The sequence below is a fragment of the Ambystoma mexicanum genome, chromosome 9 (assembly GCF_040938575.1).
Source record: "Ambystoma mexicanum isolate Mex_15411 chromosome 9, UKY_AmexF1_1, whole genome shotgun sequence".
Classification (NCBI taxonomy): Eukaryota; Metazoa; Chordata; class Amphibia; order Caudata; family Ambystomatidae; genus Ambystoma; species Ambystoma mexicanum.
Window position 1 is genome coordinate 1,495,814,999 of NC_090931.1, and position 23,536 is coordinate 1,495,838,534.

A 23,536-nucleotide genomic window follows, 5' to 3' on the forward strand; every position below is an offset into this window, starting at 1 on the left:
AAGGTTGCTTCTCTCCTTGTCACCCTTGCTGTATGTGCCGTCTTTCTCCTCCTCTTGAACAGCTGTGCTGAGTTAGCTCTCACATTGTGCGGTCTGCCTTGCTCCTCCTGTGCTCTTGAGCTCCACCTTTTATCCCTGTGGGTAAGGTAAGGGGCCATCAGGTGTGTGTGAATCTGGTCAATTGCCTGACTTTGCCTGACCCTTGTATTGAGACATGTCGGGTAAATGGCTCTGGTGTTAGTCCGTTGTCTTTTGTAATGTGCAAAAGTGTTCATGTGGGAAAGGGGGGGCAGTATTTCGGAATATCCTATGTGGTAAAATAGGGAAAAGGTGTTGAAAGAAGGGGGATATCACTTCTCACCCATTGGCGTCCCACTCTCACCCACTCCCCTGAGGAGCCTCCATCCAGGTGATCCTCCCTCACTGGGCCACCACCAAGAAACTGGATCCATTAGCGAAGGCTGTGTCCTGGCCAATTGGATGACAGATCCCCGGGGACTTGCTAGGGAGACACCTTCAGGTTTCTCACAAAAGCAATGGCAATTTTTCCCGTTTCCCAATGCCATAGCGTCTCACTGTAACATCACAGCAGCAGATTATGGAATTCATAATCAATAGCTGTGATATCATGTACAAGGGTTCCAGCGTTCTCTGTACCGCCCCATGTCATATGAGAACTGAGGGAAGCAGGACAAGTTCATCACCCTAGCCACATATAACAGTAGCTTCCCCTACAGTGCAGAAGTTATGTTTGTGGCTGTTTGTGAAAGCTTTAGCTCTAGTGGTGACACAGGCCACACTGCATTTGACTGCACAGGAGCTGTTATTCTGGCTGTTTTGGAAGGTTTTGTCTCTGGTGCTACCACGGCCACACTTCATGTGACCGCACAGGAGCTATGATTCTAGCTGTTTGTGAAAGCGTTGGTCTCTGGTGCTGACACAGGCCACACTGCATTTGACCGCACAGGAGCCGTGATTCTAGCTGTTTGTGAAAGCTTTGGTCTCTGGTGCTGACACAGGCCACACTGCATTTGACCGCACAGGAGCCGTGATTCTGGCTGTTTGTGAAAGCTTTGCTCTGGTGCTGCCACAGGCCACACTGCATTTGACTGCACAGGAGCTGTGGTTCTGTTAGGGAAATGTCATGGTGATGGTCAGGGGGTATTTGCTGGTGGTGCACTTGTTTCTCCTTAGGGGGTGGAAAACTTTGTTTTTACTCTCATATACCTTTCCCTCATGCCTTTCCCCTCCCACCCCCTGCACTGCTGGTCCCTGGGGACATCAAATGATGTGTGAAAAAGACACCGGGCCATAGACATCATACCATTATGATTGGGTAGCTGTCAGTCATGGGGTACAGTTCATCTCTGGGTACCTTAGGGCATCATAAACCCGAGCTCCACTTTTATTGTCTATCAGATTTCATCAGACCCTCTGGATGGAATATAGTCCCATAGTCAATAGCTACGCATTGATCATTCTATTTCCCCAATGAATTTCCTGTTTTAGAAACATACTGCATCAAACAGTGAAAGTGAAATTCATGCCCAGGTCTCATCTATTCATGTACGGGGGTGCAAATAGGCCTAGATTTGTACTCAATATTGTACATGTTAGTCCGTGTAGGATTCTCTCAACATGTACATTTTTTCATTGTCTCTCTCCTGATTGGTGAAGGCTCACAATTGTGGCTTCTAACAGGATCACACAGCAAGTTTGTGAGCCACAAGTATAACGAGGGTTAACAGCTCTGCACTTGATCTATTGTTTTTTAGGCTATGCGATTACAAACAATAATAAATTGCCCCTCTGCTTCTTTCAACAGAGAATAAACAGCCATCAAAGGATGCATGCTGCGGAGAAGTCCTATGAGCGCATGGAATATGATGAGCACTTTAATTGGGCGTCACACCTGAGAAGACAACTGAGAACCCACACAGGGGAAAGACCTTTCAAGTGCTCAGAATGTGAGAAAATCTACACTCATAAGTCAGACCTGTACAGGCATCAGAAGATCCATACAGGGGTGCGACTTCACCAATGTACCGAGTGTGAGAAATGCTTCACTAACAGCTCAGATCTTGTCAAGCATCAGAGGATCCATACTGGGGAGAGACCTTACCAGTGTACAGAGTGTGAGAAAAGCTTCACTAAGAGCTCAACTCTGCACCAGCATCAGAATATCCACACTGGGGAGAGACCTTACCAGTGTACAGAGTGTGAGAAAAGCTTCACTAAGAGCTCAAATCTGCACCAGCATCAGAATATCCACACTGGGGAGAGACCATACCAGTGTACAGAGTGTGAGAGAAGTTTCACTCAGAGATCACATCTGCACATGCATCAGAAGACCCATACTGGAGAGCGACCCTACCAGTGCTCAGAGTGTGAGAAATGCTTCACTCATAAGTCAGGCCTGTACACACACCAAAGAATCCATACAGGGGAGAAGCCCTATCAATGTACAGAGTGTAAGAAAAACTTCAGTGACCCGTCAAACCTTCAGAGCCATCAAATGATCCATACTGGATTGAAGCCCTATGTGTGTACAGAATGCAATAAACGATTCCGTGACCAAACAACTCTGAGGCGCCATCAAAGGATCCACACTGCGGAGAAGCCCTACCAACGTACAGAGTGTATGTAAAGCTTCCGTGACCATTCAAGCCTGACGTGCCATCTGAGAATCCATACAGGGGGGAAGCCCTATCAATGCACAGAGTGTAAGAAAATCTTCAGTGACCCCTCGACCCTTCAGAACCATTAAAGGATCCATACTGGATGCAAGCCCTATATGTGCACAGAATGCAATGAAAGCTTCTGTGACCAATCAACTCTGATGCACCATTAAGGATCCATACTGGGGGGAAGCCCTATGGGTGTACAGAATGTGGTAATCTCTTAATCATGTTATGTTAAAGGTATTTATACAGCGCAACGTCTGTAACATCTGTAAACAAGAAGGAGGGCGGGTAGGGTTAGTCGGGGGAGGGGAGTAGTTGAGGGGAGAAGTGGTGTGCTGTTGGCAGCTTCAGCTCGGTATACACCGGGTGCTGGGCTTTGGTGCAAGTATTGGATCCAGCGAGACCATGTGTGCTGTTTATGTGTTTTTGCTGTGGTGTGGTAAAGTACTTGCGGATTGCTGGGAGAGAAATGGTTGTGTGACTTTTGTTTGGGTTAAGCATGCAGAAAGTCGAGGGTTGGGTTAATGGGGTCTGTATCTTGATGCCAGGTTTGATGTCAGGTACTTCTGGTCCCGTTCAGGCTGTATCCCTGTGGGTGGGGTTGTTGCGGGTTCCTTATGGGCTGTCTCGCTGTGCTGGTGCTGCGCTGATACAGTTTTATCATAGTGGGTATTGTATGGAGTGCTTACCATCTCCTATCATGGAGTGAATGGTGTGTCTGAGCCTTTCTTCGGGTGTGGAACTGGGTTGGTACTATCTTTTCTTTTTTTGTCTAATGTGGGCCTGGTCGGTTGAGGCTTTGAATGGTTCAGTGTCGGAGTGCTGGGGGTACGTCCTAGTGAATCTGTCTAGGTCAGCCTGTGTATTCAGTCGTTAGTTTCCTCCTGTCATGACTATCTTTAGTTGGTTCTTTGGTTTCCATGGGGTGACTTCCTAGGGTTATTGTTTAGTTGTAGTTACTGTGCGATGGTGCCTTGTGTTTCCCACTGTAGCTTGGTGGACATTGTGTAGTGTGGGTGCTTATTCTGTTTCTCACCCTCTGGATTGGCGCTAATGGTACAGGGTTTCCTGTTCCCTTGATATCTACCGTGTTTAGGTCTGTAGTGGGTGGTTATAGTTTGGGGTCATGGTCCTGTTGATGAGTCATCTGTCATGATGCCTACCCCCAGGCATCCGGACCAAGCCCATCAGCCCCGGGAGCAGGCATCTAGACATTTAGTAAAACCTCAGCAGCCCCGGCTAGGGGCTATCTGGGTTCAGTCCTGGCGCCTTAGGCGCCAGGCTCATAGTAGGAATCAGTCCTGGCGCCTAAGGCGCCAGGCTCATCGTCATTATTTACCTCAGGCAGACCATGCTGCAAATGACTCCAATCCAACATGAAGCCTGAAAGGGACTATTTTTCTACAGGGACTATTTTTTACTCGGGTGTGGTTCTAGGGACTTCTTACCTGGGACTACTTTTGAGGCTATTTAAACCACGCCGACCAGCAACACACGCTTCGCGTTATTCTGCATCCAGCAGCGTAACGCTCACCGTGCCTGCAGCCTGCATCCAGTCTTCTGCCACGCCCACCTCGAATCCAGAGCTCCTAAAACAAAGAGGAAAGGAAGGGACAAGGTTAGAAAACAAACTTATTTCTATTCCACGCCTGATTCTGGATCCATCTTGTCTCTGGACCTGTAAAGAACATCATTTCTGCACGCGCCGCACCTCCAGCTGCAGCGCCGCGCCATACTCACCAGTCTTCACAGCATCCTTCGGGTCGGCGCTGCCTCCATCAATTCATCGCCGAACTTCGGCACCTAGGAGACAAAAGAAAACCACAAGGTGAGCCGAGGGAACCAACAAATATAATTCTTACCACCATAGACTTACCTGATTTACCACCGGAGGCATCCTTTTGTGACTCTCCATATTTTCATGTGCCGCATCTGTAAAGAGAGACAAAACAACACGTTTTCCTCGTGCAACATTTACCGGACAGCGTCGGGTAATACAGATTCTTACCTGAGCGCCACCAGCTGCCACAAGAGCATCTTTTCACGAGCCAGCTGCAAGACAAGAAAGGAAGGGGGGAACAAGAGTGAACATCGGACATATTGAACTCTATGAACTTAATACTTACTGGTCCTCACCAGGAACCTCAGAGTCAATACTCTCCGGAACTCTCCCAAGCCTTCAAACCAGTGAAGTAACTGGAATTGACACGCCCCTGCAAATCCACGCAGGATGGAGAGATCATCTTTCAAGAATATAAGGAGAATATTTCTATGGGTTAAGCAGACAAGATTAGGAGGGCAGATCCAGTCAGTCATCGCTGCACTACGCATCACGTGGGTGGAGACCGCAGCTGTCCGGGTCCGACCGACGCCCCTGTGGGAGCCAGGTGAGCGTAACATCATCTAGGTGTTTCTGTCCTTTGTATTGCTATGTGGTCAGTCTATGGTCCTATAATGGCTGTCTCCCGGTAAGTCGTTTGGTATGTCGTGGGATATTTTCCATTGATTGCTTGGTGTGGGTCAGGGTCTGACAATTCACTCATCGATGTTTGGGTTGTGTGTGTGTGCCCCTGTGGGCAGGCTTTTTAGTTATGATGTGAAGAGCCATGTTTTGAGTAGTTTCCTGAATTGTAGGTGGTTTCTTGTGTTACGGATGTACTTTGGGAGGTTGTTCCAGGTTTTCGGCGCTTGGTGGGAGAAGGAGGATCCTCCAAGTTTTCTTTTGTTGTAGGGTTTCGGTTCCAGGCGGATGTCAGTGCTTGATCTGAGCGTTCTTGTTGGTTGATGTAGACGTAGTTTGTCTCTCAGGAACTCAACGTGATGCATAGAGTTTTGAATTTTATTTGTTGTTTTATTGGTAGCCATTGTAGTGTTTTCAGGGCTGGTGTTGTGTGTTCTCTTAGGGGTAGTTTCAGAAGCAGTCTGGCTGCCGCATTTTGTATGTTTTGTAGTTTTTTTAGAAGTCGTTTAGGCATGCCTAAGTATAGGCTGTTGGCGTAGTCTACTCTGGACATGACGAGGGCGATGATGATGGTGGTTGTTTTGTTGGCGAACGATAGGAACGGTAAGATCCTCTTTGGCGCTCACAGGAGGAAGAAGCATTTCTTGAGGAGAGCGTTTACTTGTGGCTCTAGCGTGAGATTGTTGTCCATAAGAACCCCCAGGTTTTTTAAAATCAGTGTTGGTGTTGTCCCGAGTTGCCTTGGCCAAGGGATTAAGTTGTTTTCTCCTCCATTTTTTGTGACTATCATTGGGTTGATTTTGAGGCAGTTGGAGTTCATCCAGTTGAAAACATTGCGAAGGCAGTTTTCTAGTGTTGAGTTTATTTCCAGGTTGTCTTGTATTTTGAAGATTATTTGTGTATCGCCGGCATAGTTGTAGCAGGTGAGGCCATGGCTTTTGATGATTCTGATGAGTAGATATAGGTATATATTGAATAGTAGGGGGGAGAAGGATGATCCTTGTGGTACTCCACAGGAGGAATCTCTCGGGGTGGATTTGAAGGGTTTCATCCATACGGTTTCCAATCTGTTTGTTAGGAAAGATTTGATCCATAGTAGGGCGGTGTCTGTTATTCCGATTCCTTCCAATCTTGTTATGAGGGTGTCGTGGTTAACTGTGTCGAATGCTGCTGATAGGTCTAGGAGTATCAAGGCAGTGCTGTTGTCTGAGTCTGCGTTCATTTTCAGATCGTCCCATATTGAGAGGAGAGCTGATTCCATTCCTCTCATTGGTCTGAAGCCAACTTGGGCCTGGTCTAGTAGGCTGTGCTCTTCTATGAATTCTTGGGTCTTTTTGTATACGTATGTTTCGAGCAGCTTGGCTGTGTACGGGATGTTGGAGATGGGTCTATAAGTGGAAAGGTCCTCTACGCTTCCCGCTGTATCCTTAAGTAGTGGCCTGATGTATGCAGTTTTGAAGGCTTGTGACACTTTCCCAGTTGCGATTGAAAGGTTGAGGACGTTCCTGTGATAGTCCATGGGCGCTCCTTGTTTAAGAATTCATTTGTATATGTCTGGCGGGCAGGGTTCTTCGGGAGACCCTGAGTTATTGCTTTCATTCACCAGTTTGACGAATGTCTCCACTGTTATTTCTGGAAAGCTTTGTAGTTTGTTCGGGTGTTCTTCCTGAGTGTAGGTGGGGATCGTGGTCAGATTGGGAGGTCTGCTTTGTATGGTTTGTTGGATGCTGGTGATTTTGGTTTTCAAGTGGTCTGCAAGTCATTGCATAGTTTCTTGGACGGAGTTGGTGTGTTACATCCCGGGGGATTTTTTTATTTCATTTATGATTTTGAAGAGCTTTTTCTGGGTGTTTGGTACTTCAAAGATTCGGTTGTTGTAGTGTTTCCTATTCGCTTTTTGTATTTCTTTTTTGTATGCGCGGTTGTGTTGTAGGAATTTCAGCTTGTTGCAGCGTTGTTCTAGTCGTCAATGTTTCCTTTTCATGGTGCCGAGTAGTGGGGTGAACCATTTTACCCTTACTCGTTTATGAGAAAGAGTGCAAGGCTTTTCTTTGACTAAGTTGTCTATAGTAGTTCTAATCCAGGAGTGCAGCAGGGCTACTTTTTTGTCCAAGTCGTCGTCTTCCATAAAAGTTGGGTGTGGTTTGCGGAGCTCCACGAGTTCAATTAGTTTGGAGTTTTTGATGGTTCTCCAGTTTCTTTTCATGGTCTTCAGTGTTTTGTCTGGTTGACTGTTTATTGGGGTCTTCATTTTGATTACGAAGGGGATGATGAGGTGGTTGCTCCAGAGTATTTGAATCGGGGGTGCCGTGGTGAGGAGTTGTTTGATTGCAAAGATTGCATGCAGTATATGCCCTGCCGAGTAGGTTTCTCCTTTGAATAGTTGTTGCACATTCATTGCTGCTAATTGGCTGGTTAGCAATTTTTTTATGGTCGTGGTTTCTTGTTCAAACCAGATCAGGTGATTGTGTTTGATGGCTAGGATGGTGATTGCTTCTGTGAAGGCGTCTACGAAGGTTACGTCGTAGGTAGGTAGGTGGTCTGTATATCAGTATGAATTTCAGGTTTGATTTGGGACTTACTGCTAGACGTATGATTATGGATTTGCATTTATCAATGTTTAGTGGGTCTTCCAGTTTGAAATCCAGGTGTTCTTTGTGGATTGCCAGCCGCCCCCCCTCTTTTGTTTTTCTATTTGATTGGACGCTTTGAAGTATTCAGGCAGGCAGTTGTTGAGCGTGATCTTGTAGTTGTCGTCTAGCCATGTTTCTGTTACAAATAGGATGTCGATCCCTCTGTCGCAGAGCAGATCGTATATTTCGGTTGCATGTTTGGACATTTACCTTGCATTGATTAGGTTGCAGTGGATCTTTTTGGTGTGGTTTTGTTTCTTAGTTGTTCCTTGTTTTGGTTTGTAGTTGTTTGGTTGCGGTGCATCTTTGTTGGCGTTGATTGGGAAAGGGTGAGGATCAGTGAAGGCTGCATCTTCATTGAAGAAGTCTGCTAGATTGAAAGCTTGGCTGTTCAATAGCAGTGCTTATCTATTCATGCAAGTTAGGTGAAGATCAGCAAAGGCTTCTTCTTCATTGAATTGGTCATTTAGGTTGATGTTTGGGTTGTTGGTTATTAGGACTTTCCTCGTAGTTTTGTTCGGTGTGCTGTGAGGGTTGATGGTGTCCGTCTGTTCTTGTGATGTATGAGGTGATGGAGTCAGAGTCTGCCCGTTCTCTTTCTTGGTGCTCCCGTCTTTTTTCTGGTTGTCTGACTATTCTTGGAGTGTTGTGATGTCTCTGTGTCGTTGGGGTATCCAGGTTCAAGGGTTGTTGCGAGGTAAGGTGTGAGATATAAGGATTTTTCCCTTTGGAAGTTTGTTCTGGTCGTTTTGGTTTTTGGCGATGTTTCCTCCATTTGTGGCTTTTGCTTTAGGGGTGGTTTGGATGTGTGTTTGTATTCAAAGTGGCCTTGTCTTGTGCTTTCTCGGTGCCCCTTCCTGGTCCGGGGCATTTTGGTGCTCGGTGCGGAGGTGCCGTTTGAGTGGTTGACTGCGGTGTCTTGTGATGGCAGTAGTGGTGTTTCTTCTTGTGTTAGTAAGCTTGGGTGCTTTTTTGTGCTGTCTGTTCTTCGGGTGGTTTGGCTATATCACCGGAGCGCTGTCTGGTGGAGTTGTACTGCTGAGCGTACAGTTGTCAGGGGGCGTAGGACTAAGATGGGTGGCTGTCTATGTAGGTCTATGGGTGGTGGTGGGGGGTTGGTACTATACTATCACGGTCTAGTCCTCTCTAGGAGTGTGTTAGGTTGGATTAGGCTAGGATTGGCTTGAGACTAACATCTAGCAATGCAGCTCTAGTATCAGTCCAAGTACAGTAGATTTGACAGTCAATTAGAGAAGTTGGGTACACCCCTAAACACAGCTAGATGTGAGAATCCTGTACAGTGGGAGAGAGGCCTACACCTAGCGATAAAGTTCTAGTATCAGTCTAAACACAGCTAGATTTGGCAGTCAATTAGAGCATTTGGGTGCACTCCTAACAGAGCTAGGGTCGCTCCCGACAGTGCAAGTGAGCACAAGACCACACACAGCTAGACTCGGGAGTCCTGTTCAGCAGGAGAGAGGCCCACACCTAACAGTGCAATCTGAGTACCAACCTAGACACAGTTAGGGCCTAATAGTGCAATTTGAGTGTCAGTCCAAACACAGCTTGATTTGAGGGTGTGGGAGAGAGGGCGGCAGTGGGAGGTAAATACAGTGTTTCTGATAGGTTTGCTAAGTGGCTAGGTTTCCAGGGCAGAGCATTTGCTCTGCTCCCAGCCCAGGCCACTCCTACCTTATCGGTCCTTGTAGTTGCTGGTTGACTGCTGGCTTCACTGGCATCAATCCTGATGACTCATAAGAGATCCCACACAGTAGAGAAACTCTACCAGTGTGAGAAAAGCTTCACTCACACCTGCAGACGCCTCCGAGGATTCATGCAGGGGAGAAGCCCTATTAGTGGAAAAAAAGGCTTCAGTGACCTCTCAGGCCTGAGCAACCATCAAAGGTTACATAAAGGGGAAAATCCCTATGTGTGCACAGAGCGCAAGAAAAGATTCAGTAACCCCTCAAGCCTGAGTCACCATCTGAGGATCCATGCAGGGTGGAAGCCCCATCAATCTACAGAGTGTAAGAAAAGGTTCAGTGACCCGCTCAAACCTTCAGAACCATCAAATGATCCATACTGGATGGAAGCCCTATGTGTGCACAGAATGCAATAAAAGCTTCAGTGGCCAATCAACTCTGAGGTGTCATCAAAGGATCCAGACGGGAGAGAATCCCTATGGCTGTACAGAATGTGGTAAGCACTTTAATCCTGCCTCAAGCCTGATGACTCATAAGAGATCCCACACTGGATTGAAACCCTATCAATCTACAGAGTGGAAGAAAAGCTTCAGTTACACCTCAGCCCTGAGCAACCATCATAGTCACATAGAGGGGAAAAACACTATGTGTGCACAGAGTGCAAGAGAAGCTTCAGTCAGCGTTTAAGCCTGAGGCACCATCTGAAAATCCGTACAGAGTGGGAAGCCCTATTAATGCACAGAATGCAATCAAAGATTCAGTTTCCCTTCAGCCCTTTGCAGTCATCAAAGAATTCATATGGGGGTGAAGCCCTATATGAGCAGAATGTGGTAAGCACTTTAATCATGCATCAAGCCTGATGAGACATAAGACATCCCAGACTGGTGCAGAGTGTGAGAAGAGCTTCAATCAGAGAACATTGCTTTACAGGCATGAGAAGTGCCATACTGGAGAACGACCACACCAGTGTACAGAGCGGGAGAAGCTTCATTCATATAGTTAAAAGTCACGTATAAGTTGGACAAGGACTTATGACAACCATGCATTATTTATGGTAATTTTAATGTTAAAGGATATTTGTACCGTGCACTATCACCACCGGAGTGGTCCCCTGGCGCTTTGGCGGCTCTGAAAAAAAAAGGGTTAGAGGGTGGCCAGTTAGTGGGAGTACGCTGGAAAAGTGCAAGAGAGCAGTGATGGGCTGTTGGCAGCCTCAGCCCGGTGGGTCCGTTGGCTGGGCTTGGGGTGTTTTCCAGTCGGTAGTCGTCGTGTGCTGTTGTGCAGGTCTATGTGTGGTTTGTTTTGTTGTTGCAGTGTAGTGAAGTTTATGAGGATTGTTGTGTTTATAGGTTTGTAGTTGTGTTTGGTTAGAGTTTGAGAGGTGTATGCAGAGGGGTGAAATTGTTAGTGATTTGGTTATTTGGCATTGCTGTCCTTGCAATTATGTCTTGGTGTGATGCTTTCTTTCATTCACTATTCCATCTCAGTGTGACACTTGCTAATCTTCAATATTCTATCTAGATGTGAGGCAAGCTAGTGATCACAATTCCCTCTAAGTGTGGCACTTGGTGACGTTCACGGTTTCATTTAAGTGTGACATTTTATTGTAAAGAAAATTATAGGTGATAGGGGCCAAAAAGTGGAATTTCCTTCCAACCACTGTTCTGTTTCCTGATGATAACTGGATTTTTTGGGAATCTTGGAAGTCCTGCATAAGCAGCCCTGCTGCATTCTCCTGTGGTTGAAGCACTCTGCGCCAGGATACCTTTTGGGTGAATGTTGCATGTTATTAATATGTTAAATAGAAACAGTTCATGGGCTAAGCACACACAGTGAATATCTGCTTATAACCTGCATGGCACATGCACCATTCCTAGTATGATAGCTCAGCAGGTTGGCCAACTGCTGCAGAAATGTTGGGGCCGGATGTACATTTTGTTTTACTTTCATCCTGACGACTACCCTAGCTATATTAGGTTGAGCTTGGGAAACCCCACCTTTTAGAGCTATGGCGAGATAGGTTTCTTAATAAACGTGTATTCCAAAAAATGATATCATTTTGTCAGCCTCCTTACTCCATGACGCCACAGAACCCAGAACCGATTCCCTTCAACATGGCATGAATCAGTGTTTGACATTCCCCTCCCGCTTGCCAGTTTTTAAATACTATTGAATTAACACAAGACATGGTCCTTATGCAGGAGCTGAATCTGGTGTCTTGGAACACAGATGGCCTGCGCAAACATCTGGACGACCTTGATTGGGTTGATTTCATTAAATCTTCAGACTTCATATGTTTCCAGGAAACATAGCCCTGTAGCCCTCTATATTTGGAGGGTTATATGCATTTCAAGGTACTGCAGTCTGTCACTCCCATAAGATAGGATGGCCAAGTGGGTGGGTATGCATGTGGGTTAGTGTAAAATTGAATGCCCCCATAAAATGTATTGATACAGGTTCACCGGATATACAAAGCCTATTAATTGAAATCCGATAAGGTAATACTTTTTTCTACTCAACATCTATAACAGTAACAGACCCTGTGACTTAAATGGTATGAGGACATATAACTTAGAACATTTGGTAGCCAATTGGGTTGGTGATAAATTAAACAAAACAATTGTGTTAATTGTGGGAGAAACCTTCTGTACAACCCCTTACATGAAATAGTCATTCTATTGAGGAGGACTTCATTTGGGGCTCTCCTCCCCTAACTCCACCAAAGCTAAGGGAATCCTATACATTTGCCTTACCATCAGCCCAGCTTTTTTTATTAATTGGGTATTAGGGTGTGTAACGGGTGACTAAACTGCGATGCTAGCCTACTTATCATAATGGCAGGACCTTTAGCAATGTTTATTATATACTAATTGGTGTAAGAAACTGGAAGCCATAAAAGTCATTAGAAGTTGTCCAAAGAGATGAGTGTTCACTACTCCCGACCATAACCCAAGCCACAGACTTGGCAAATTTATATAATTTGAGACGGCCCACCTGTTACGTCAATCAATAAATAATAGGCGTTTGAGTTGGGGAGACTGTGACCTCAAGAACATTATTCCGTTGATTTATCATAAATTGACAAATATGGTGTTTATATGAAAGGGTAATTTATAGTCTTGCTCCATTTTTTTTTTTTAACCAAAAATCATAATTCAGTGTCCTCAATCCAATTGAAGAGGGAGTCCTGGTTTGATGAGAATTCTATGAAGCAAATAACTAGTTGTAGCACTTGAAATCTGAAATTGTGTGGGTAATGACGCAGTAATGCAGTACACCCTTTTCTGTTGGTAAGTGTTGGTAAGTGTATTCTAGCCTCCACCTTGTTTAATGTGTTCTTCAAGTGGGGTGCTTGGTAATATACCGTCTCACACACTCGTTCTCAGCCTAGGGTGAAAAGATTCCATTGAAAATGTTTGAGGATTATGGTGTCCTCATTTCCTGGACCCCAGGTGGCCTAATTAAACTTAAAGAGCATTTTGTCGACTAACACAATTAACCCCTTAAGTGCCATGGGTTTCCCCTCCCCACCCGTGCCAAAGCCTTTTTAGGGTGATTTCGGTATGTCGTCATTCAATTCCTTGTACCATTTTCGTTACATGTGATATCTTGGCCAAATTCTGGCCCTTCTTTTCCCACATGTAGGCGGTCGTAACGGCACCAAGGAATGCTAGTTTGCTGTAGGTGGGTGAGAGAAAATAACCAAAAAGGGAGAATTTCTTTTTTTTTTTAAATGCCAATAAAATGATGTACAAAGAAGACTGTGGTTCTTTCCTTGTAAGATCTAGGAACAAATGCTTTGCTGTGCCTAATTCCCTGTTTTCCTGGCTTTCAAGAACAGGTTGAGTGGAAATGATGACAAATTATTTTGATACGTTATCAACCGTTTTGAGAGAGGTAGGCGATGTTGGCCTTTTTTTCCAAAAGGACATGTGTGGACGGAATGGAAGAAAAGTGTAGGAAAGCTGAATGGGAGGACAGAAAGGCATACATTTCTGAAAAGTAGCCAAAAGTTTAGAAAGGGGTGATTTGCGCAGGTTAGGCAACAACTATGTAGGGAAAAACTCCATAGTTTGGGGAAAAAGCGGGAAAATGACTGAAAAAAGGGTATGTGGTGGACATGGTTGGCCTGGTACGGCAATGGCTTCTATGGATTTTGAGAAAAACAATGCTCCGCTACATTCCCCCGACTATTGCAGTTAGGGAATCACACATTTTTTGTAATGTTTCACTAAACAAGCAAAACCACAAACCAAAAACGGATCCATGGTATACAGGAGTTTTATGCTTATGGCCTGAACAGACGTACTTAGCATGTGTAAATAAGGAAAACAAATGCAGTGAGGGAGGGCAAGCATACCTTTTTTGAAAGAGGACAAAGAGCCTTTTGAAGGGTAGGTGGTGCAGGTTACCAAAGTGTATAGTGCCCAAAGCAGCGACTAAATGTAGGTCACATTTGGGAAATGAAAGGGTTGTGTGACAAAGGGCAGTAGCAAACGGTTTGAAATGTTATGAAAACCACGCAAGCAAAACAAATGTCGTACCTTCCCACGTTCCCACAGGTGTCCCGATGAAAACGGTACCTCACATGCGTGGGTGCACCTCCCTGGGGACAAAGGGAGAAGCCTAAAACACGGGTAACCCCAAGTCTTTTCGCAGAGCAGATTGTCAGGAATTTGGCTCATGTGCACATCATACAGATTTGGGCCTAGGGTGTCCAAGCTACCAAGGAAAACTGAGAACCCCATGTATTTCTGAAAAGAGGACACCCATGGGAATCACAGAGGCCTGACTTGCGCGATCGACCCAGAATGTATTACCCAGTACCCCTGACAAACTCCAAATTTGGGGGGAAAAACACAGTTTTGGCACATTTGACTCTGCTCACCCACCGAAACACTCCGCCAACAACACATGGTCTCCCGTCCCGCGTTCCCACAGGAGTCCCGACAAAAACGGTACCTCACATGTGTGGGTGCACCTACCTGCGGGCAAAGGGAAAAGCCTAAAACACAGGTAACCCCTAGTCTTTTTCGCAGAGCAGATTGTCAGGAATTTGGCTCAAGTGCACACCATACAGATTTGGACCTAGGGTGTTCAAGTCACCAAGGATAACTGGGAACCCCATGCATTTCTAAAAAGAGGACACCTGTGGGAATCCACAGAGGTCTGACTTGCGCGAATCAAACAGAATTTATTACCCAGAACCCCCAGCAAAGTCAGCAATTGGGAGAAAAAAACACAGTTTCCGCACATTTCACTGTGCTCACCCACTGAAACACGCTGCCAACAACACATGGTCTACCGTCCTGCGTTCCCACAGGTGTCCCGACAAAAACGGTACCTCAGATGTGTGGGTGCACCTCCCTGGGGGCAAAGGGAAAAGCGTAAAACACCGGTAACTGCAAGTCTTTTCACAGAGTAGATTGCCAGGAATTTGGTTCATGTGCACACCATACAAATGTGGGCCTAGGATGTCCAAGCCACCAATGAAAACTGAGAACCCCATGAATTTGTCAATTGCTAGGTCTTCTACCTTGGCTATCATTTCTGGATGCTCACATTACTGGCTGCGCCTCCATATTTGTGAACTGCTCGACTCCCTGCTGCCTTTTGTAACCTAGGTTGTAGCCCTCATTACCCTTTGATTCATTGTTTCGTTTGTTGCAGATGACTCTTTTTTCCCCTGACCTGCTGCTAGGCCTCCTGGTGAGTTCCTTGTGCACTGTCCAGTCCCTTATCCGCTCTCCATCCCCCCTGCAACTATGGTGCTCCCCATCTCTCCTATCTATTCCAATTGCTACCCTATGATCTTTTCTGCTTCTCTCTTGAAGCCTGGAAGGAAAACTTTATGAAAGCACTCCTAGTCTCCAACCCAGAATTGTCCATTACTGACACCTATGTCAATGCTTCCTTCAGGCAGAATATCACTGACATCCTCTTTTCTGTCCCCTCTCCTGACCTATAGACTCCCCATATGGCCTCTATCCTCTCTGCTTTTTCTTCCTCACCCAATAATGGTGGAACCAGATGGGAAGTTCTCTTGGCACACTGCTCATCCTCTAGGTGCATCATTAATGTTTACCAGAATGGCACTATCATGGCCCAGGGCTCCCACCCCAATCTCCTCCTTCTTGACAAGTGTCTTTTGTCTCTCATTAACTTCCTCCCTTCTCTGGCCACATCACCAAATGCCAACCCTCTGGCCTCTTCATCCCCACCGACAGGTGTACCTTTTCCCTTTACCCCACCTCGTAAGACCTTTTAAAGGTGGCAACCAGCTCCAACTAGCTACCCTCAATGCTTGTTCTGCTGTCAAACACTCCTCTGACATCTATCACCTCCTCAAAGACTTTGAACATGACGTCCTTGCTCTCACTGAGACATGGTTTAGAGCCAGCTCTGTCACTGCTTTTGACACTCTCCTTCCTGAGGGCTACAAGATCCTCTCCAAGCCAAGGTCTAACCGGTCTGGAGGTGGAGCGGCCTTTGTCTTCCCTAAATGGGTCCCTGCTTCCATCATACCCACGCAGTCCTAATCTTCTTTGAAGCTCTATATCTACCTTGACCACTTGATCTCCACCTTCTCTCCTAAATTCCAGTGTTAGGCTGATTACACACAGCTCTCCTTTAAGCTTCCCACCTCTTACTCCTTTTCTTTCTCTCTCATTTCCAACTGTCTGACTGCTATGTAGGCATGGTGTGCTGCTAACGATCTCTTCCTTAATGTCAGTAAGACTGAGATCCTTCTCATTGGGACTCCTGCCCCCTCCTTTCCTCCTACACTCTGGCCCCCCTCCCAGGTCCCTCCCGTCATGTGAGGCTAAAACATGGGTGCCATCTTCGACTCCTCTCCTCCTCTCCCTCTCTTTCTCTCTTCTCCTCTCCCTCTCCCTCTCCCTCTCCCTCTCCCTCTCCCTCTCCCTCTCCCTCTCCCTCTCCCTCTCCCTCTCCCTCTCCCTCTCCCTCTCCCTCTCCCTCTCCCTCTCCCTCTCCCTCTCCCTCTCCCTCTCCCTTCCTCTCCCTCTCCCTCTCCCTCTCCCTCTCCCTCTCCCTCTCCCTCTCCCTCTCCCTCTCCCTCTCCCTCTCCCTCTCCCTCTCCCTCTCCCTCTCCCTCTCCCCTCTCCCTCTCCCTCTCCCTCTCCCTCTCCCTCTCCCTCTCCCTCTCCCTCTCCCTCTCCCTCTCCCTCTCCCTCTCCCTCTCCCTCTCCCTCTCCCTCCTCATATCTCTGACCTTGCCAAGAAGGCCCACTATCAACTTCACCTCCTCAGAGGCATTCTCCCTCTCCTCACCTTCCCCTAGAAACTCAATGGGCCACATTACTGGTCCAACGTTAACCCTGCCGATGCTACCGGCGACTTGCCGCCGGACCTCTAATAATTTACCGGCACTTGACTTCTCAGTGCCACTGGCTCATTACAAGTCCAGCGGCCCGGGAAGTCAGGCACCGGCAAATTCTAAGTCCCCATTCCCATAGAGTCCGATGGGACTCTATGGGAGTGGGGCATGGAAGCACTGGTGCTTCCGTGAACAGTCTGCCCACCATGGCTGCAGCGCCCTGCAGTATCAGATCTGTCGGGCACAGTGGCCACGGCATGCAGACTCGTAATTTGCCACTTGTTTCTGTACTGGCAAACTCTTAATGAAGGCCACTGTTTCCAGAGCTCTGGTTCTCTGCAGGCTGGATTACTGCAACAGCCGCTTCCTTTATCTGCCTCTTCCTTCCTACACCCACTTCAAGACTTATCCTAGGCCTCAATCCCAGGGACTGCATCTCTCCAGCCCTAGAATCTCTCCACTGGCTCCTGGTGGTTGCAAGGAACAAATTCAAGACCCTCTGCATCATCCACAATGCTTTTGGGGGCCTGGGGCCTCACTACATCCAACTCTCCCTAAATACCTCCCTGATAGAGTCCTTGAGTCCTCTAGCTCCACTCTTTGCTGATCAGATGTTTCTCCAAGCAGAGATTGGCAGTAGATCGCTTTCCTTGGCAGGAGCTAGAATGGCCTCCCTGCCCTTTTCCCACTTGACCCGGATATCCTTAAGTTCTGGAAGCTTCTCAATACTTTATTTTTCTCCTCCTCCTTCCCTCTCCCCCACCCTGGCTAGTCTTCACCTGCAGCTTCAACTGGTTGCCTGTGTACCGTATGAGCCTTACTGAGGCCAGGCCCTCCTTCGACCAGTGTTCCCCAGCACCTTTATACCAGCACTTGCCTACAGGCGCCCCGCCCTGATTACTCTACTGAGTCTGGTCCACCCCAGTCCCTGCACTGGTTGACCCCACCCCTGTTTCCCTAGGCACTGCACTTCTCCCTCTTGCCCCTGACCCTATCCCCGTTCAGCCCACTCCCTGCGCTTCTTGTTACTGCACTTGCACAATCCAAATGTCACAAGGCCTAGTAGGACCATAATTGTTTTCTTCTCTGCCCCTCTTTTGTTTTATGGCGCCAGAAAACCATTTTTCTGTATAGGCGCCAAACAAATGTTCAACAAATAAATAAATAAATACCCCATGAGATGCTTCATCCTGTTGAGGACAGTCCTCACATCTACTTCCAGCCTTGTCCCCTCAGGCGAGGAGGTATCCCCATCTGACCCATATCGGCCCTCAAAGAGAGCCTCATTGTTGGAGCTGGATGGAACTGTCATAGTCCAAACATGGCGGCTGGTTGTCCCCATAACCAGGGCTTCTAAATGTCTGAAAAGTGCTCAGTGCAGCAACAACGCCATGTGCATGCTCCACTAGCATGTGTGTGCAAGTATTGCCAAAGCCAAGTCACCCAGGGAACATCCGTCACCCACAGTCCGCTTGGATTTAATAAAAAGTAACAAACACTCGGGCAGGAAATATATGGACATTGCAAAGCCATCCAAAGAAGGATATAATATATCGGTCACTCAACACCCCTTCTTCTATATCCATGTACCCTCTCTCAAAGGGAACTGTCTCAGCGTACCCTCTCTGCAAAGGGAATTGTCTCAGCTTCTTGAAGTGCACAAATGTTCAAATCCAACACAAAAGGTTCAAACTCCAACACAAAGGTCCAAATCGTCATTGTTCACAGTTCCAATGGGGATGACTCCTTCCCCAGGAGTCATTCCATCCAAAGCAAAAGTTCAAAACTAACCAAGTTATGATATTGATATAATGTGGCATTCATAATGGCCTGTACACAAGCGTTTTGAGGTGCAACAAGACAAGGGGGGGGAACAAACAGAAGACAAAATAACAATCTTACTAGGCCTTGTGTCATTCAGAACACGCCAGGGTGGGGGAGGAGGGGTAATGGGAGAAGTGCCAAGGGGAGCGGAAGTGGGAAGTGCAGCTAACTCACACTTGCAGCCAGTGGGTTGCTCATAGATGCATAGAGATGGGACAGGGTTACAGATACAGACCCTTGAGTGCTGGGGAGCCCAGAGGCAGTGCGAGAGCAAATGGACATGCAGGAGCCTGTGCCAGAGTTCAGAGGGTGACCAGTGCATGGAGCAGTTAGGTGCATCAGCAGGGGCGAGGATGGGGCAATATGGAAGTGAAAAAGAAGGTCTTGAGTTGCTTCTGGAACCAGAGCTGGTTCTGCTCAAGTTTGAGAGAAGCAGGGAGGCTGTTCCAGTGGGAGACCCCAGCCAAGGAGATAGATCTGCCCCCAACTCTCTGCTTGGAGAAGCATCTGACCCTCAGAGAGTTGGAGGTAGATGAGGGGAGATCTACTGATCAAGAGGATAGCTCTCTCTTCCTGTACTGAAACTCACTCCAGGGGATATGGCAACCTTCTCCAGGATCTTGCATTCAATTCTCAAGAGCATTTATCTTCCTTAGAATTCTCTTTTCATGGAGGCACCATTTGGGTGAGAGTTGCAAACTCACTAAACAACTGGCATGTTCCCCAGCCAGGTTTTCTTGTACCACTCCTAATGGATGTGAATGCCAGCTCCACTCTTTACCTGATATTCTCTTTCCAGGACTTTATAAATCTCTCTCTCTCTCTCTTTTCTCTCTTTCTCTCTTTCTCTCTTTCTCTCTTTCTCTCTTTCTCTCTTTCTCTCTTTCTCTCTTTCTCTCTTTCTCTCTTTCTCTCTTTCTCTTTCTCTCTTTCTCTCTCTCTCATTCTCTCTCTCTCATTCTCTCATATATGCAAGTCAAAAGCCCAGGGGCATGGATTTACCTTTGGATTCGCTCATTTCATCAAGATACTCTAGTACCTGCTTCCTTGCTGTTTATGCTTTAACTTTTACTCACCTATTTCAACACGATTCCTACCTGAATACCTCTCGCCTTGTGTGCAGCCCTTCCCTCCTTTCCTTCCTCCCCCTTCAAGACTTGTCTACTCCACCTGTTTGGGAATCACCGCTGCGTTCAGACAAAGAGTCCCTGTTCTCACTTACCTTTGGTGTACTCTTCTTTCCTACCGCTGGACGATCTGCTACCCTCCACCGTTTCAACTGTGGCATATAACATCAAATGGTAACCTTAGGACGCTCTGCTGTACTCTCCACTGGTTACCCGCCTGCTGCCACAAGGAACTGAAGTGACCCCTGGACGCTCTGCTGCTTTTTCTTCTGGGTCACTACTTGGCACCCCCTTTGGACTTACTGGCTTCTACTTCACATGGATTTATATTTGGACTTCTTAGACGCGCCCTCGTGCCGTTCGGGTTAAGCTTTTTGGGACATCTACACTGGGAACATGCCTTGTTGGAACTTGGTTCTTCTTTACTGAAACCTATGCTCACAAGACACGTAGGTTCACCGCAATATCTTCTAACACAGCAGGTAAGAGTGGGGTCACTTGGGGGTGTTGCAGAGTGTTGGACCGGTGTATTTTGGTATTTATGCTATGCTATTGTTTTTCTTCCCTCTAGCACTGTTGCTGCTCCTTGACTTTTTTCGCTCAAGCCCCTGGCCTGGCAGGTACTTTTACTACCCTGCAGGCCGCGCTCTTGGGAGAAAGGTTTTTCTGTCTTTGGTCCACGGTTGTTGGCGGTTCTGAGCCGGCTCACCCTCATTGGCCATTGAGATCACGACAGATAAGGACAGAGGGAAGTATGAGTCCAAATTGGAGAGCGGATCTTCACGGATATTCAGGAGAGCAGTTTCTGTGCTTCTGGCCACTCTGAAGCCAGACTGGTGGTCATGGAGACAACCAATAGAATTTGAAAGAAGGTTAAGCTGAGAGATGGCCAGCTTTTCCAGGAGTTTGCCCAGAAAGGGGATAATGGAAATTGGGCGATAGTTAGCCGGACAGGAAGGATCAGCTGTGGGTTTCCTGAGAAGAGGATGCACAAGGGAGTGCTTCAGAGGGGAGGGGAAGGACCCTGAGGCAAAGGAGTGGTTGCAAAAGGAGCGAGGGTGTCAATGCTGTCCTTGAAGGTTTTAGAGGAACAGGAATGATCCTGTTTTGACGAGGCTTTCATAGATCGGACCTGTCTAGCGACCTCTTCAGGGGAGATAATAGGAAAGGAAGAGAAGGACAGTGGGGGGGGGGTGGTGGTTAAAGAGGGGTCTGCAGGCACATACTGAGATGGAATAGGAGGTGCAGGGGAGAAGCGGGTGGGCAGGATGTCCTGAGTTTTTGAGATAAAGTGCAAGGCAAGGGCATTGCAGAGAGCCTGGGAGGCAAGAGCAGGGGTGGAGACTGCCGCAGGGTTGGCAAGCTCCTTGTAGATTTTAAAGAATTTGGCCGAGTTGTTAGATGCTGCAGAGACACGGGCTTGAATGTGGGCTCTCTTCTGAGTGCGGACAGAGAGTCGGTATTGCCTTTGGAGCAGGTAACCGGCCAATTTGTCAGAAGATGAGCAAGAAGCCCTCCATTTCCTCTCAGCCACCCTGCACTTACGTTTAAGTGTAGCTAGGTCGGAGTCATACCAGGAATTGCACTTGGCTTTGGACTTCAAGCGAATCCTTGTGACAGGGGCAAGAGTATCAAGAGTATTAGAGATAGAAGAGTAGAGAAGGGACAGGGTTGTGTCGGGGTGTGAGTCAGCCAGAGGAGGAGGAGGAGGGGGGGGGAGAGAAGGTGGCAGCGAAAGCCTCAGCTGACATACGCTTCATAGGTTGGATGTCCGAGAAAGTGAGTGGCAGTGTTGAGGTGGGGTTGGCTTGGGGGGGGGGGAAGAGAGTGAGAGATGAGAGGAGAGAAGGCAGTGGTCACTCCAGGAGAGGGGAGTGGTCAGAGGGATAGAGAGGGTGAGGCCAGGGGAGATCAAGACATCAGGTGTGTGTCCTGCAGAGTGTGTCTGGCTGCAGGGGAAGATAGAGAGGGAATCTCAGAGGTTGCGAAAGAGCAGAGATGAGGGACAGGGAGAATCGAGGTGGATTTTGAGGTCACCAAGGAGAAGGAGTTGAGTGGTTCAGGCCAGGAGGGAGGAGGAGAGGTCAGCCCACTCAGAGAGAAAAGAGGTGATTTGCCCGGGGGGGCGGTAGATAGTAGCAACAGTAAGAGAGTGGCTGGGAGAGATTGCAAGCCTGCAGACAAGGCATTCAAAAGAGGAGTAAATCTGAATGGAAATGATAGTGGCAGGAATCCACTCAGGATAGATCATTAGTAAGTTGATAGTTAGTCCTAGCTGAGATGCATACAGAGAGAGCTCCTCTAGCATGCTTGTGATGCCTGACAAGGTTCAATCGAACAGTATCAGGTCATCAGCGTAGAGCATGCCTGTGATAGGAGAATTTCCTAGTTTAGGGGGACAGTTGGATTTTGCACCCATGCGTGGGAAGAGGTCAGCAATATAGAGGTTATATAACATGGGGCAGCCACACATCCCTGTTTATCCCCCATATTGATGCTGATAGATTCTGTCACTTCTCCCTCGTTGTTGAGTCTAACACTAGTACTGTTTTCACTATGCAGTGCCCTCAAAATATGCATTATCCAGCTAGGGCAATTTAGACCGCTGAGCTTAGAACAGAGTGTCTCTCTCACCAACTGGTCAAAAGCACTACAGAAGTCTACGAAGACTATATATAAGATAACCTCCTTGTTACTCAGAGTGGAATGAATCGAGTCCAAGACTCTGATATTATGTGTTGTACTGGATCCTGGTCTAAAGCCAGTCTGAGCAAAACCTAACACTTTGTTAGCCACCACCCAGACCTCCAGTTCTCTGAGCACTAATGTTGTGAAGATATTGCTCGTCACGTCCAACATGGCCAAAAGGCGGTAGTTGGTAAAATGTTTTGGATCACCCTTCTTGTAGACCGGTACAAGTACCGACCTTCGCCACGTTGGAGGGATAGAGCACGACCTGCAGACTCGAGAAAAGAGAGTCAAGAGCACCTGAGCCCAGTTGTTTGGGTCCTTTTTCAGAACTGAATTAGGTAAGCCATTAGGGCCTGGAGCATTTGATGGCTTGATATTAATGATGGCCTGATTCACAATTTTGAAGCTCATAGGAAGCGGCCAAGCTGCACGACATTCAATCGCACAAGGAACACATGTGAGAGCCTTGTAGAACTTGGTCTTAAGATATTCAGCCCACTGTTCAGCCGGGATAGGGTTCAAGATTTTCTGAATCTGTTCCCCCCCCTGCCTGCGAGAGAGTTTGCCAAATTTTCTGTATCTCTACTACATAGGATCTGGATAAAGTTTTGCCACTGCCCTCTTTGCTGTGATTTACGGTAGTGATAGAGCCAGGAATGATACTGCTGTTTTAAGTTCTTTATACGGGCAGCAATCGAATAAGTGACTACAGAGGAATTATCTTCCAATCTACTGTCTCTAATTTCCCGCCTCATTTGGTGCTTACGGTCCCAGATCTTTATGTCGAAGGGATTTCTTCCCTCGCCCCCCCATCTTATCTTTGTAACCTGGTTACCCTTAAAGAGGGCTAGGGATAAGTGCTCTATCCAATTTTCGATGGCCTCAGGGTTTTTGCCCCGGAGTGCCCAATTTGTCCTAAAACCCAGGGGGAAGGCAAGAGTGTTCACCCTCTCAATATTCTTTTGGGACTAACGGATCCTGTTCCCTGGTTGATTTAGGATCACATCACTACAGGGGCTCAGTTTCCCAGCCCCACCTACACCACTCATTATAAGTACAATGGAGGCGTGGTCA

The 23,536-nt window shown here is 47.2% G+C and overlaps 1 protein-coding gene across 3 annotated transcripts in view; it reads left to right on the top strand.

The window, feature by feature from the left end:
* LOC138489294 (zinc finger protein 383-like) overlaps window positions 1-23,536 on the top strand; it is a 187,657-nt gene that overhangs the window by 144,565 nt on the left and 19,556 nt on the right. The window contains exon 2 of one of the 3 annotated variants that reach the window (XR_011274772.1): window positions 1,826-5,071. Coding sequence is in view for 1 of the 3 variants with exons in the window: in XM_069616994.1 (XP_069473095.1) it covers window positions 1,847-2,639 (793 nt within the window). In the remaining 2 variants the exon portion in view is untranslated. The remainder of the gene's footprint in view (window positions 1-1,825; window positions 5,072-23,536) is intronic. The other 2 variants (XR_011274773.1, XM_069616994.1) reach the window with 2 other exon arrangements.